General features: G+C 43.0%; 1 protein-coding gene across 1 annotated transcript in view; it reads right to left on the reverse strand.

Annotated features, from left to right (window-relative positions):
- The window catches only part of LOC138199320 (partitioning defective 3 homolog), a 362,202-nt gene that overhangs the window by 165,784 nt on the left and 179,654 nt on the right, over window positions 1-16,764 (reverse strand). Inside the window, exons 9-12 of the mRNA XM_069151329.1 lie at window positions 14,585-14,812; window positions 12,935-13,131; window positions 6,986-7,125; window positions 6,385-6,513 (exon numbers count right to left, since the gene is read on the reverse strand). Of these exons, the coding sequence (XP_069007430.1) occupies window positions 6,385-6,513; window positions 6,986-7,125; window positions 12,935-13,131; window positions 14,585-14,812 (694 nt within the window). The remainder of the gene's footprint in view (window positions 1-6,384; window positions 6,514-6,985; window positions 7,126-12,934; window positions 13,132-14,584; window positions 14,813-16,764) is intronic.

The raw sequence follows: 16,764 nt of genomic DNA on the forward strand, positions 1-16,764 counted from the left end.
AGTAAATTAATGAATGAGTGGGATTGAACTTGGCTCTGACTCAACGGATATGTGTATAATTCAGTTGCCTCCAAAGACAGGGGATTGTGTTTTGTTTGCCTGATATCAATTCATTTCTCCCTCTACCGACTCGGTAAATGGATCTCTGCGGCCAGGAAATCAATACACCCTCATATGTATTCTCTTGCCTTCCAACTATAATACGGTGCAAAATCATGAATGGTAACCTCACTGTACTGTGGGCACCGCAACAAAAGCCAGCTGTGTAACAGTGTTAGAGGAATGATTGGGAAAGGGGAAATATCATCTCCTCTGAATAGCGGCACAAAGCGACGCAACACTGACGATGATTGCTCTGAGTGGGAGGAGAAAAACAATGGAGAGCTTGTTTGGATATCTTGTATCCATCTATCCATTTCAGGGGAGCACTGTCTTCTTTATATAATCATTTCAGAGGCCTTTATAAAATAGGATTATTTCAGCTACAACAATCTTCAAACTGAATAGTTCTGACTGTCTCAATTACGGTCTGGTGGTGAAAACATGGCAGGGAGAATTTTAAACCAGGCCACCGGGGTTGGCGCTTATGAAACAGGCCATTACTCTGTTATAATTGTCACCCGTACTGCCGCGCATTTGTCTGCTGCGTCCTCAGCATTCGCATGAACCATAAATTCGGCTGTCACATCAATCAGATGCCGGAATTAATTGTGCAATTAAGATTGTCATTGCTTGGCAGATATAGCTACTAATGAATCAGTGACAAGTGTGATATGATCATAAAGAGGATTTTAATGCACTGTTTAATTGCTCTTATGTGGTCGTCAGTGTTACAACAGAGGCTACACAGACCCATTTGTTCTCCACAGTCCTATTGGACGTAAAATATGAAGGGTCACGGAGTGATGTAAGGCCACGCATGGACAATGTTATTATGATACAGTCATATGTGACGAATGGAGACCACATTGGGTGTGAGATTTTCACATGCGGTGGTTTAACATTCGTGGTGTTGTTTATAATATGTTTAGGGCATGGCTGACTGTAAGCACATGTGTGAGTGTGCATGTAAGACAAGGAGTTGGGATCACAGCAGTGCTGACACAGCAGCAATGCCAACAGACTAATTCACTTATAGTGGAGCAGCGGGGGGGTTAAAAATGATTTGTCATCAGTAGGGACATTGCAGCCTCGACCATATTTCTCCCAACTCACTGATTCTGTAATAAACTTGTAGTCACAAATTGTATTTCTCTCCCCTTGTTCAGCTGTGTCTCGTCTAAATGGTGCCCTGGCAACAGGTGAATCAATGAGGAGTTCCATCACTGGTGATAGAGTGTGGATGGACATCTTTAGGAGGAGGCATGAGTAGCCCCTGATTTTTATGAATGTCTTTTGAGTGTTGCTCGTTGCACAATGACGCATGACATTTGACTTGCAGGAAAAAAAAAAGGGAGCTGGCGACATAATCTGGAGGCAAAGCGCTGCTCGCAGCTATAAGTACAAACAGTGCTGCGCCCTGAGAGATAAATGGCTACAATAAATATCATCCACTGGCTATGCGTGGGAAGTGCTCAGCGTATACGTGGCTCCAAATGCACTAAAATGGGCCCTTCTTGTTTTTATGTGGGAAATCCAGTATTGTGTGTGTGTGTGTGTGTGTGTGTGTGTGTGTGTGTGTGTGTGTGTGTGTGTGTGTGTATATATGTAAGTGTGTGTGGAACTCACTGGTTGTACAACTTTACTGTCGAGCCTCGCTGTGGTCAGTGTCACCAGGCAGGTGAGTGCATCCGAAGATGTTAATAGTATGAAGGGAAAGGGAGGGGACAGCAGTGAATGTGAAAGTCTAAAGAGGGAGACGAGAAAACTGAAGGAGAATAAAACATGATTTGCAAAGGATGAATCAACCGTGATGTCATTTGTTTTTTGAAGGTTTGAAGCCTTGAGTTTGGTATTTCGGCCGGTGCCATTTTGCTATTTTGGAGGCAGAAGTGAACGTATTTGAACAAACCGGGGAGGAGCAAGAGGTGAATCTGACTCGACCTCTGCGGGCACTACGCCCCCTCCTATAACAGAAACCTGACCGCACCACAGACTTGTCAATCAAACAGACACGCCCCCAAACATACCACTTTTCCAGGCCTAATATCTACTCAACAATTTAATTATTATCTCTTTTCGCTTTGTGTCTGTACATCAGATGCACTCCCGACTTATTATAAAGGTGTGAAGACACCCGAACTCAGAGATCATTCATAAAGTCTTCTAAAGGCCACAAAGCACTGAGTCTCTTTTCCCATTCATGCATATTCTGGGTTTACAGTGAGGTACGTCTTGCTCAAGTCTTTCTACCTCGTCGTATCAGCTCCCTCTGATGACTCAACCTCCAAACCCGTAGGGGGCAGCAATTCATCTGACTTCCACTCCTTTTTATCTCTCGCCTTGAAATTGCTGACTCAAACTCCCTGAGCTGTCAAGTGCGGGAACAGCTCGACATAAAGTGACTTTGTTCACACAGTCATTGATCAGAACCTCCGACTGTGTTTTCAGGGTTCCAGATGAACTTTGCAGAAGAACTTTGTCTGTAAGTGTTTATTTCCTCTCCTGTTCTGACAACCTAAAGGTCATGAGGTTCATCCTGCAGAACAACACACAAAAAAGGAGCAATTCCTTTTATCAAAACAATATTATACGTAGGTCTAGGAGAGGAGAACTTCCAACGTTAGTCTTATTATTGATGAGAGCTGAGTCTGTTAAAGGTTAGAGCTGCACTACTTCTCTGATAGAATATCTGTCTATTGATATTCTGGTGTCCTGGAGTGGAGAAGGAAAAGTAAGCCGACAGGGCAAATGACCCATTTGGCTCCGTTGCCATTTAACCTTTTCTCTTTCCAGCGTGTACATATTTATTGAAAGCTATTGAAAGCTGCTGAAAACACGTCGAAATATACCCTGACCGTGGTAATTAAAGATGCATCACAAAACATGCTGGGAGGGTGAATGAATTCCTCTGGGGGTGGAGGCAGGCATTACGCCGAGCATACAATAAAACATCTAAACAAAAGGAGGCGTGAAGGGATTTTTGCAGCTGACATTAAACATCAGCAGGCTAATGTCAACGAGACCAAAAAAATAAAAAGGTCTCCATTTTATTTTCATCTGTACAACTGGAGCTCCTTTGTGTGGTTGTTTGTGTGTGTGTGTGTGTGTGTGTGTGTGTGTGTGTGTGTGTGTGTGTGTGTGTGTGTGTGTGTGTGTACGTAATGCTATATGTCTTTTCAGTCTCTGGCATGTCACTGATGCTTCAATTCAAACCATCATCGCGCTGTCATTGAGGGAATTACGTGAATGACAGCAGGTAAACGCTCGTCCATATAGGCCAATACAGTGTGTAGTATGTCTGCACGCACACACACACACACACACACACACACACTCACTCACCTATCCACAGTGTATGACAGAGGAGGCAATTGCCAGCCATGCTTTTCCACCATGCTTTATTTGCAATAACTGTCACCGGTAGAGCCTTGGCCTCCTTATCTGATTTTTATGAACATACTTGTAGGGATTATTGAGATTTGTGAAAGCACTGCTGGGTAATGTGAAACTATTTGAGAGAGAGGAGGGGGGTGGGGGAAGAAAAGTAAAGGAGAGAGTAAAAAATGCTAATCTCCTGCAGAAAGTGATGAAATATTAACCAGCAGCCTCTCACAGTGTGTGGAAGTTGGTCAAGAGAGAGAAAAAAAAACAGAGGGAGAGAGAGAGATTACTCGACAGTGTTTCTATGACAGACTTTTTCTAATCACGTCGTACCCGAGGAGCTGAGCTAGTGGAGCCATCAACCTGTCTTCCCACACCACTCACGAGTCGACGAGCCAGGGGCGGACGTGCATTTTTTAACACCCCTCGCAGCATCGCTCTGATCAGTCTGGTGCATCCCTCCCACTGAGAAACCTCAAGGTCGCAGGTTTGGAGGCCAATCAGCCATACAGACACCAAAACACTTTAAACATCAGCGAGACACTTTAAGTCTGGACAAGCTTCCTGAGTTTAAAGAGAGGATTTCTGGGGATTTCTTCAAAGCAGTACAAATTAAATATATGCCCATCTGCCTCTTTATGAATGTGAAAATTAAAGTAAAGTCGGGGAGGAGTGTACTTCTAACTTCTAACATTAGGAGAGTAAAATGTCTCAGAGGGCCATTATTCTACAAGTTGAACAGCTCCTATGGCGGGGTTAACAGCCCGGGCGCCAGGCTGAGTATTATGGGAAGGAGCGAGGCTGGCAACAGGGGCCCCCGGTCTGCCAAAGGGGCTGCGGCTGCGGCTGCTGTCAAAGCCACAGAGCGCAGGCTGGACGAGGGCAGTAGCCTCGCCATCTGTTGCACGACAGCCAAAGTCACCCTGTATGTAGACTGCGTGTCTGAGTGGGACTGTGTGTGCTTGTCAGTGTCTGTATGTGTGTGTGTGCTTAGAAACATTATCGCAGAGTGGCTGTGTGCAGTTGTCTGTCTGTGCATATGTGCGTGTGCGTGTGTGTGTGTGTGTGTGTGTGTGTGTGTGTGTGTGTGTGTGTGTGTGTGTGTGTGTGTGTGTGAGCGCATAGTTATGCCCCTTGCTGTAACTATGTATCTTTGTATGCACTCTTTGTTAACTCATTATTGTGCAGTTGTCTGCTCTGACACTTAGAGGCCGACGTGTGTTCGTGTGACTCTTAGTTCCCATCCAGGTGGGGTTGAGGTGGGTGTAGCTGGAGTAAAGAGTTCCCATATTCTAAATTAAGCTTACGTGGTTTTAGATTTAGATTTAGACAGGTTTATAAGCTGCTTTTTGCAACTCATAAAACTGGTTGTGAACAAAATTCATCACCCTTCAATCCATAGATCTTACATATTGATGATGTAAATGATCAGTTCAGAGGCCTCCTTTGTCTAACCTCATCTATGAATCAAAACTTTACTTTTGATTTTGTTGCTTTCTCAGCAGTGTGGCAATTTATAAACCACAAACCGCGTCTGTTATCATTTGTACTTACTGTAACTACAAATCTGTGATGGAAATGCAGAGGAATGAAACATAACAGAGCGGTGCAATACAGCTTGTTTCATCGCAGTGCAGAGTGACTCATCACATCACGATGAGTATCAATGATATTCAATTAAAAGTCTTGTCGGTAATGCCTGCGACGCTGTAGTACGACTAGATTGTGGGGCGCCTGCTCTGGAGTGGAACTGGGCTGCTGACATGAATAATATATCTTTATATAATAAGGAAGAGGAAAAGCAGCAACCACATTTTCAGGAGAAGAAGTCAGCGAGAACTAAGTCAAATATTTGTCCGAAAAAGACGACTCGATAAAATTGGAAAATTCGAAATTGGGTCCAGCTGAACATTTTAACAAGAAATCCTTGATTGCAGAGCATCTTCCCAGCTCTTATAATAATTACACCAATAAAATAATTACACAGAAGACAAAAGAATGTAAAACATTCAGTACAGAGAATAATAGAGGAACAGACTGGACAGAGAAGTTGACAGATTGAAGGAGCAGTTAAAGGCAGAGCAGTGCAGCCACTGTCCATAATTCCATGAATACATATTCCAGCTGTGCAGCATGTGAGACATTTAGTGACATTTATCAGATTTCAAGAGATAATTCATGAAATCAGCTCAGATATGCTGTAGCAAACTGACTATGGGTACTTGGTTAATTTCCAGTGAAATGTAACAAACATAATCTACACCAGAAATTGTAATATACACTGTCTAGACTGGTTATTTATTCTCCCAGTCAAGTGTCAAATTCGTATTTTTATTACAACAACAAGAATGACTGCCAAGTACATTTAGAAAATAACCCAGTCCAGTGCTACTCCACGTACATCACACATTAGAAAAGGAGTAAACAAATGCTGTGTTTCAAATAGCGTACTTATATACTAACAGTTATTATTTTGAGTGCATAAGTGCGTTCGCACTGTTAAGTATGGAAACATGAAGTGTACTATAAGTTATCGGGTGATGTACACAAAAAAGAAAACATGTTCATTTGTGAGTAAAATAATTAAAGCTGGCAGATATGTGATGCATTCAAATGCTGCTGTTGTTTCCGGTTCAGAATGTCAGTGTCCAGTTTGAAACAACACTATCATGTCAAAATTCAAGTACTAGACAAGTAAAGAGAGTACTATATGTCAGTGTACTAATGGTACTTCATTTGGAACACACTTGAAGTTTGGACTTTCCTCTCGTATGAAGTACGTCAGTTCTAGAAATTCCAAGTTGTTGCAATAAAACAGCAAATATTTGTTCTTATTTCTAAATGTAAGGCCAATAGTGAGGACAATAGAGTTATAAGATGAGGTGCTGGCTGGTTACTCACCACTTCTCGGGGCAGCAGGGAGTCCTCTTGGCGAATGACCAACAGATTCACAGTCCCACCCATGGGCGTGGCTCGGAGCAGGGCCACCACCTCCTCCTGGCTCTTCCCATTCAGGTCCACTCCACTGACCTGCGTACACACATACACACAGTCATAAGACACACATAAAGGCCAAAATTAATGCACAACAAATACACACACACTCAGAGGCAGAACTTAACTTCAAAAAGAAGGGAACGTGGCCTCCACATAACCTTTATGCTGATTAGCTTCTGAGCCAGTCGGAGCTGGAATTAAACATGGTTTCCCCCTAAAGTCAGTACTAGCTGATTTTCATGTCAGTCTGATTGAAGTTCAATCAAAATATTGTTCCATCGCACCACATTTTCTTAGAAATTCAAAGCTGGAGCTGAATTGTTCTAGCCATAGGGAACGCAGAGTGTTTTTGAGTCATTTGAACTAAAGCTCCGTACGACTGAATATAGGAAGAAAGCCATATCAGCGCTAGAATAATTAGTCTCTGAAATAGCATACAATCTCAGAGAACACACTCGCTGCAGACTTTGTGACGATTGGAGGTTGTTTAAAAGCGCTGCCCCACCTCCAGCAGCCGGTCTCCAGCTTTCAGACGGCCGTCCTGGATGGCAGCCCCGCGAGGAAGGATATTTTTCACATAGATGGGAGCACTGCCGCCGATGGGGACATCTCTGGACGTGATGCTGAATCCAAGACCCTCTGGACCTGGAGAACAAAAGAATATAGTTAGAAATGTAATGTGATGTTTCACTTACAGCTAATGTTTTTTTTTCTTGCCACAAAACACGTCAAGGGTCAAAAGTCAGCGCGTTGCTGTATGACACCGGTACTGGAGATTTGAGTGTCCTGCCTGAGCAGCACTTCATTACATATGTTTTCCAGCAGGGTACTTGAACCTGAGCAGTAAACTGTAAGACTGTCAGTCTGCATGCTCTTACACCCTCATACCCCTGAAATATGACAGTGTTAGAGCCTTGTGAAGAGGAGACGTAAATGATGTATGTGCCATTTACTAAAGTGTTCCACATATGACTTTATAAATGTCAAACACATAAGATTTGTATATCCAGGCAAACATAGCAGCATCCATTTTGTTTTAATTTCAAGAATCGTGCCACTAACGTCCACAAGCACATCCACAAAGTGTGATTTAAAAGTTCAGAGACTTGCAGAACAGTAATGCACACAGAGAGAGCAGGGGGACGCAATAACTCTCATGAGTAAGTATTCCAAGTTACGTCCGAGATCAAAATCAGAACCTGAGTTCTGACCACGTGCGTGAGCGTTTGTGTTTTCACTCATTTCATTCACATGCATTTGCGCAGAGAGCGCACATCGAATTCTGTGTCAAACTCTGGAAATCGGCAACTACGACTCTTGAAATACTTCATAAAGTCTACGGCAATGAAACCGGAGCTCAACCAGGTGGACTTTCTTGATAGAGTTGTACACTGTGAATTAGTGAGTTCTGCTGTGACGTTCTGAGGCGTGTGAGAGAAAACATTGTGTGCAAACGACCTGAACTGTGGCGGAGGACACTTGGGTTTTTTCTGTCACTTCTCAGCCACAATCGTCCCTCCCAACGCCACCTGCTCGCCAGTTTTGGCTCCCTGCGTCTTCTTTCTCTTTCCCAAAAATCGGACACTAAATTTGATGTGGACTCCGCTCAAGTTTAAGGTCCATAATTAAATTAAAACTGCACACGCACCAATGGTCACAATAACATGCGTAACACAGGTGGTGATGTTGATCAAGCGGCGTAACTTGGAATACTTACTAACAAAAGGTTATTGTTTCACACTGCTCAGTGCACATTAAGTGTCCTGTAATCCATTCACACACAACAGGAACAGTCTCTGAACATTTCGATCACACCTTGTATACAAGACAAAAATGTTGCAAAGACTTTAACATTTCGTATGAGTCTACATTAGGCTGAAATATACAGGACAAGTGTTTATGTAGTCATACTCAGTGCTAATCAAAGAGAAAAGAGCCTGACCATCGTATCACTGGGACTCTAAGGCTAAAGTGGTGAGGAACCACTAAGCATGGATAAAATTATGGGTTTTCACCATGTTCTGAACCTCCTACAGTTAATACCAACATACTTGCTTCCATTCTGGCACGTTTCATCAGTTTGCCATCAGGGTGTGTCTCACTCTGGCTTTTTGGAAAGTAAAAATGAAAGAAACATGTCCATAACTCCAAATATAGCACCGATGCTATGAACCAAAATTGAGTGTTTAAGATAAGTGCATGTGGACTGTAAAGCCACGCATGCAAGTCATGGTCAGATTAAAGACTGGTTCAGAACCAGAATAAGCAGAGACAAATAGATGATTATGGATTGCGGAATGCATCAAAATGCTGTTCAATAGCCTCTTAAAATATAGTACAGTACACCTAAATAGCGAAATAGCTGTTTTATAAATTATCTTGCGCTGCCATGTGCACCAGATGTTTGAACCAAGAAACCCTCCAGACTTCGTGGTGCACAGGCAGGTCAGGAGGCTCTGTGCAAATCATGTCTGGGTCAAAGCAATCTTCTATAATACAGAACATTGGCAGTTTGAAGTTTGCATAACGGAGAAAGCAACGACCTTTGTGTGTTCAGGAAAACTAGTTTCTAATGTATCCCTGAGAAAAAGCTGTGTCTTTTCAAAGTGCACGGAGCGCAGAGACTAAATCCAACAGCACAACCTAAGAAAATAACAGTTCAGGTATGAGCTGTGCAAAGCCATTTGCTTTCAGTTTTAAGGCTGACCTTTAAGGTTCATCAGATGAATATGAATTGCTGGTGTAGAGGAGATAGGCAAATACAATAACGGATAAATAAGAGGATCTCAGGTCTGACCTTTTCTGGTGACCAGACCCGAATTTGTCAAATAAAAGCAAGAAATGGTTTAAAATGTCAGCTGAGGTAAACCAAATCAATTCTGTCTCGATTTATTCTCTGACAGAATATTTTAAAAGGTAAAATCCCTGCTACAAAACAGAAGATGAGTCCTTACGAACGATGTTCAGACAGATGGTTAGGATTCCACCACGCACAACGTAGCCGTCGGTGTTTTGAGCAAGTCGAGTTGGAAAGTCGCGTTATGTGGCTTCAGTGGAGGCGTCTCCGATGGTAACAGCAGTGATTAGTATTCATGTCAAAGTAACTGCTCATTTCACAGAGCTGTCAGCACCTCTGATGGTTCATCATGACCTACTTTTCCCTGTACGTCTCTTTAGCGGTCTGTCGAGCTGTCTGTCGTCTCGCTGATGGTGACGCTGTTGACGAACGAGGAACGCGGAGAGGGAGACGTTCTCATGTCTCCCGCACACAAACAAACTCGCAGAAAGGTGATGAAGAGATTGTTTATAAAGTTAGAGACGAGCTGCGGAGGATAATGATGTGCTATGATCTCTCCATCAATGCAGTGCCATCACTGAGCAGACAGAAATAGCTGTCATCGTATATGTTGAATATAAAAATCTGCAGTTTGTCTTCATGACTGTCAAACTTTTAATACAAGGTCACGTAGCTGCTGTGGAAGTTTTCCGCTCAGTGCAGCCGTTACTGTATGCTCTAAATAAAACTAAAAGAACGCAGATTTTATTTTGTACAGACAATGACTTTACAGACTTCGGATTGAAATTTTGTGGATCATTACTGCATGACCAGAGGTGTAAAGGCTAATTGATTAAGTACTGGAGCCCACCTGTTCGGCTCATGCTGATGAGCCCGCGCATGGGCGCACACAGTAAAGTTGTAGCTCATGTCTAAGGTTGTTTTATTCCTACAGCACAGGCAGGTTTACATACAATTGACACTCATGTATATTTCCATCACTTTGACTTCATAAAGTCAACAAGATAATTATGCTACAGTTGTTCCCGGTTTTAAATCTTGAAGTATTATTGTCCGAACTCAGTCACAACAAATCCCTTCAAATGTTTCAGAATAAACGCCGAGTTAACAGAAGGTTTTATGTCAGCTGAAACATTACAGAGCCTTTGAGTTTTTGATTACCTGTGTATTAAAGTAACGTGGAGCCGATCAGGTGAGCTGCAAACCTTTTATTGAATCTTTTGGAGAAGAAATGTGCTCCAGCAGCACTACATCTGCCCATGACTAATACTATTCTAGTGCAGTGGCGGTTAACTAGTGAGTCACAACCCACTTTTGGTGCAATTTTGAGTAGGTTATAGATGTCTGTGTGGAGAAAAAAAAAGGTGTTCTATGCCTGTAGTTTTATAAAGTAAGTTTACCTTTTTATTTCAGTGGGTTTTAAGTCCTTGTGCCTTATTTTGTTTGTTTATTTCATGTTTCATGTAACAGTACAAGAACGTTTGTGTTACTGCACTAATTGTTTTGTACAATTAATTTCAGTAGCTCACAAAAGGAAAGATGTGGATCCTGAGTGTGGACTAATTGGGAACCACTGTCCTTGTGTATCTCTGTCTCACACTTTCAGTTTGGAATAAACTCCATATAATGTTTCCTCTTTGTGTCTCTCCTACTCTGACCCCTCTCCATCTCCACTGGCCTCCACACAGCCTAATAAGTAGAATCAAACTCCCGCCTGTTGTAAGATCCTGTCGTTAATGGTCTCCAATCAGGCAATTAAGAGAATGTATCTCTAATAGGCCTGCAGTAATTAACCACTGACGTCTTTATTTTGGGTAATAGAAGACCAGGATAAAAGTAATTGTATCCCATTCTGGATTAGTTGGAATTCTGGCTCCAATAAGGCAATTAAACAGCAAACATGAGGAGAGGCTGAGGCACATTAGAATGACTTAATGGGGTGCGCATGTCCTTTTCGACAGCAGTATTTGATTAAGGCACTCTTGTTAATTTGCCATTCAAGATCTGCTCCTGCCACTTGGAACTCGGAGCCACTTTGGCTGAATCACAACAATTACAACGAGTCAACAACAAAATTGCTGAAGCCTGTCTAAAAGTACATTAGTAGTGATAAAGTCTGATGGTAATCAAACAGCGCCGTCAGAATGGATTTCAGAGGCACATTTCCCTCCACTCCGCCGCGTTTTAGTGCTCAGTTAAATTCCCAATTCAACAACATTTGGACAATAATTTATCTCCATTTAGAGTTTCAGAAATGGCTTCGAGTTTACAAGTGAGGCACATCCATTCCAGTAAACCCCATTTAAATCATGAGCAATAAGCTTTGAGACCATTTATGTCACTTGGGCAGGAGAGTACATACTTTGAGAGTTATGACTGGTGATGAATTAGACCATGAAGCCATGTGGCTAGTGAAAATAAACTACTGGCATCGGCCTCGTGCTGGAGTTCCACCAACATCTCCCCGACTCGGTTTTGCTAAAATGAGAGGCTTGTGTGCCGGAATAAGAGAGAAACTTCATCACGTTCTAAACAAACAAATATAAGTTGCTCTGCAGAAGAACTATGCTGGCAGTCCTCAGAAACCTGCACTATCCCCTGAAGCTCGCTGCAAAGGCCTCGCTGCCAGGCTTCAACTAAACATCTGCTCCCTTCTAACACAAAAAAAGCAGCAAAGAGAGCGGCAGGAGGCAAGTCAATGCTGCACCTCTTCACTTTACAACCAGCTAATTCACAAGAAGATAGGGATGTGATGAAAATGGCAAGAGGTCTGGCAGTTAACGCAAGATACACAACCGCTACGGTATCAAAGGTCCGTCCAAGTCCACAAACAAACCGACCTCAGCTGGAAGCAGACAGATTCCTGGAGGTTAATATTTCAACCACGAGACCGCGGTGATGTAGCCAGAATGGATCAAACCACAAACTCTGTTTTCAAGACAGGCCTGAAGTATGTTTTCTTTTGGCCTGCTGTGTTAAACAAAGCCATGAGGCAAAAGGACACATTTCCAGCAAAACTTCGAGTTGCCTTAAGAGACCCTCAACCTATTGTTTGGTGTGGAAAAATCCAAACCATACGGGTGATGAGTAAAGAAGGGTGACAGAGTGTGAAACATGGGTTATAGAGATAGGGCGAGAAAGACAGAGAAACTGTTTTTGCTGTATCAACAAACTATTTTATGGTTTTCACATAAAACAGTGTGTTTGTGTCTTGCAGTGAACTTTAGATGCAGTTAAATGTTCAAATGTTTCTGGATCTGCAAGCCTGCAAAACAAAACCTTATCCCTTTGATGCTGCAATATTATCAGATACACAGGGCCCTCTCTTCTCTCTGCTGATAAGACTGGAAACTGATGTAATCTGTCAGTTGAGCGACCGACTGAAATTTTGGCAGAAGCAATCTGTCTGAAAAATATTCTTTTTTATTTCCCCCTGGGTAAAAGCAAAGTGGACCAATTCTTCTGCGTGACTGTTCCACCACCTGCTAAAGTAAACCACATTATTCATGTGATTATTAAACCGGCTTCATGCATAGTGTTAAAAAATCATACTCATCTCTCCTGTTTATTTAATTTACACTCAAGAGTATTCATATTAAAATGCTAAACAGATTCTCACTTGTTCAAGCCTGCACCCATCTATCTGCAGCTTTGTACCTTTTTGCAGCTGGATGGTGAATCTGCGGCCTTTGTTCTTCAGGTAGGAGCTGGTGGACAGGTTCGTGCTTATCCTGCGCTGCAGGGAGGGGGAGGGGGCCGACGACGTCCTGGAGACCAACGTGTGGGGTAAAGGGGGTAAAGAGGCAAAGTGTCGACTTGGCTCGGGAGTGCTTCCTGCCAGGGGACCCTGGTGGCTGCAAGAAGAACATAACAGATCAAGGACTGTTTTCTTTTGCACCTAACAAAACAGACAGTTTCTAGTGAAACATGGTGGAAAAGGAAGCAGCAGATAGGTAGTATTAGATCAACATTTCATAAATTATGATGGGCATCAATTTCAACAGCAACATCATCATCACAACAGGTGTCGAAGAAGCATCAGGAACACTTTTGGCCCCTGTTTGGTCGGTTGAGCCAAATGTACGTGTCCACTCAGTAATGTATTGGTTGTCAAACTGCTTGTGTGGCTCTGGTTGATATTTCATGGAAGTTCTGCTGTTTAAATTGGATTGATCCACTTTCTTTCTGTCTCTTAGGTGTGAGGTTTTTTTTATATATATATATGTTTCAAGTGCTGTTTTAAGGTTTAAATCTGTTGGATTTAGGGGAATTTATTGGCAGAGAGGTAATATAATATTCATAATTCTGTTTTTATTAGTGTAAAATCACCTGAAACTAAAAATTGTCTTTAGCTTAAAATACAAGAGCCAGGTCCTCTACCACAGGGTGCGCCATATTGCACCACCATGTTTCCACGGGAGCCCAGAGCGGACGAACCAAGCACGGGCTGGAGAGGGTTGAATGTAGATGTAGAGTGTAGATTCTCTTACACACATGGAAAATGAGGGTGAGGCGAGGGGTATTCAATTGGTTTCAGTCTGCAGCTTCACTGGTAGATGCTACTAAATCCTAAAGACTGCTCCTTTAAATTGATCATATTAAACTATAAATAAATATAGCAGCGATGATAATGTCAGGCAGCTAAAACATGAAGTATGATGCACAATAATGTCGTCTCTCACCATTAAATGATTACCTCTGTACAGTAAGTACTTCTGACAGACTTAATACCACAGAGAATGAAAAGAGGATTCCTTCATTTTTAGACCTGAAATCAACACTACAAACCTGTAAACACAAACCTATTTGATAAACGCCCACATGTTGGCCTTTCTGGAAGTAGGCCAAAGATATTACAGAAATTAATATTGAGCACTAGCAGATAAAGTGGACCTTTAACAAGATGATCGGCGATGCAGACTTGGGGGTCTCTGGTAGAAATGACTATTAAGCTGCTCTCCTGCCTTTTATTGTGGAGTTTTTAAACATTGATGGATTAACAGGGAACATATTAAGGGAGAGTCATTGACTGTAGCAATTAAACTAGAACTGGTGTGCACACGCAAGCTGTGGCAGCCTTTTAAACAAATTAATCCAAAATGTTTTATTTTTTTCTATTTGAATTAGTCCAATCACAATGACAACTTTCATGTCATTCATGAGGATAGCCCTATAGAAGTCACACTTTTATGTTGGTAGTATGTTTCATGCAATATCTGTGTAGGCTCCATCTCCACCATGAGAACGTTCCCTGGATAAAAGAAAACACGTAACTCTCCTCCAGAAAAAATAATAAGTCAAACCCACTTGTGGTTGAGGCCGGCTTGTGGTCCAGATCTGGACGTCAGCCCCCCCACCAGGCTGGACCTGTCCTCCGGCTGCTGAGAGTCCTGGCTGAAGCGGACCCGGTAGGACTGGGCCGGGCTGAGCTCGCCGTGGCCCGACAGCAGCTCGTACTGCCGCTTCATGGCTGCAGGGACCACGTGGAAGAGGATGAGCGGGCAACGCATCGCCTGCTTGAAAATGTTCTGAGCTCTGGAGAGAGAGAGAGAGAGAGAGGGAGAGAGAGGGATGGAGGGAGAACAGGAAGGTCATGCAGACAGAAATGCATTAGCTTTAACATGATAAGAGCTACATGTACAATGATGTACTATCATAGCTAGGCAGATGTAGAAGGATAAGGGAAGCTATGATGTACTGTATGTTGAAAGGCGATAGGGAGAGTTGAGGTTAGCATGGATAATCGCAGGATATAGCAGCAGAGGATAGAAATTACATTATCTATAATTACCAGCATCAAAAAGGCTCAGAGATAAGGATGGTGAATGGTGCATCAGTGATGAAATATTATATATTGTGTGCTGCACGTTTAAAACCTTCTCTATGTGGAGTCTGTGTGGTAATCTGTGTGTTTGTGAGTCGGTGTGTGGCGAGAGATGAATGGGCACGAGTTGACTCAACAATCAGAACCCAGATGATGAATCATGCACCAGGGAAGCTTTCCAGACGACGAGGTCCCGAGTAAGCCGACACACACTTCAATTCTCACACACAAAATAAGAAAAAGAACCACAAAAGTCTCAGGAGAGTTTTTCGGGGGGGTGGACGACGACAAATAAGACAAGAAAGAGCTCAACATCATTCCCAGACAAGAGAATTGTTCAGTCTGGTTTGCCAGCAGCACTTAGCATATAGATAGGCTGGCCGGGAGAGAGCCGCCCTGCAGCGCGAGGGGCCAGAGGCGTGGTGGATGTCTGGATTCCAACAATCCCACTTCCCTTTTCCAGACTCCCGCCATTAACCACGCCAGCAATACCATGCCGATTCTGTCCAAATGACAGCCGCTAAGCTTCTTCCGCCACGACAGATAGCTCTTCATTGAAGCGGTGTCACAGAGGCAAGGCGCACATGCCGCACCGAGCCACTTCTGCGGGATTTGGTCTCTGCAGTCTTTATTCTTATGGTAATTTAAATCACACATATGTGCACGGAGGAGTGATGACTGCACGAGTATGTGTGTGTGTGTGTGTGTGTGTGTGTGTGTGTGTGTGTGTGTGTGTGTGTGTGTGTGCGTGTGTGTGTGTGCGCACGCGTGTTTGTACGCACATGTTCCCATACAGTGCCATCACTCCAGTAATCAGCCTCCACACGAGCCTGATTGAATAATAAATTACCCCCATCAATGCATCATTACATTCAGTTAGATTAAGCGCCTCAAAATATTTACCCATGCAAAACAATCCAAGGAGATTAGACTATCACTTTAAATTGTCACTCTCTGCGGCACACAATCAGGAAAAGGTTGTATGTGTGTGTGTGTGTGTGTGTGTGTGTGTGTGTGTGTGTGTGTGTGTGTGTGTGTGTGTGTGTGTGTGTGTGTGTGTGTGTGGAGGGGGGGACGGAGAAGGAAGTGATGAGAAAGCGGAAAGCGGGGAGGGGGCAGACGGGGAGGAAAGTTTAGCTCCTTCTCCTCATTTTCATGCAGAAATCCCAAACAGGGTATGCATGCGGATGGCGGTGAGGAGCGTGTGTTTGGCAGAGGAGGGTAAGTGCGGAACGCTACAAAACATCACTCCCTGGTGGATTTGGTTTGTAAGCCTCTTTCACAGTAGAAAAGGTTTGGAAGGAAACCGGGATGTTTACTAATGACAATAGCATCAGTCTGAAAAGAGTGGGGGGGGAAAAGGATCTTAAAACCTTAGTGGCTTTGTACAGTGTGAACACATTAGCATAATGTAGTAAGGTAGCTGTTTAATTCTCACAAGATGATGGAGAGCTTTTCTTATGTTTGTCAAAGTTAGTTATAAAATGTGAGGCACGTATTGCTTCAAAAATATATATTTTTGACAGTGATACAGTTGTTGAGAAATAATTCATCGCTTCAGACTTTTGAATGCAGAGAGGCTCCGAACTTTCTGTCAGCTATCCAACACGGACGCTCTGACACCGCTGCTTTTACATCCAGCCCGGCGTGACGGCCTTCGTTA

This window comes from Embiotoca jacksoni, unplaced genomic scaffold, assembly GCF_022577435.1.
Source record: "Embiotoca jacksoni isolate LCO1_2020_lvr unplaced genomic scaffold, fEmbJac1.0.p SCAF_17, whole genome shotgun sequence".
NCBI lineage: Eukaryota > Metazoa > Chordata > Actinopteri > Embiotocidae > Embiotoca > Embiotoca jacksoni.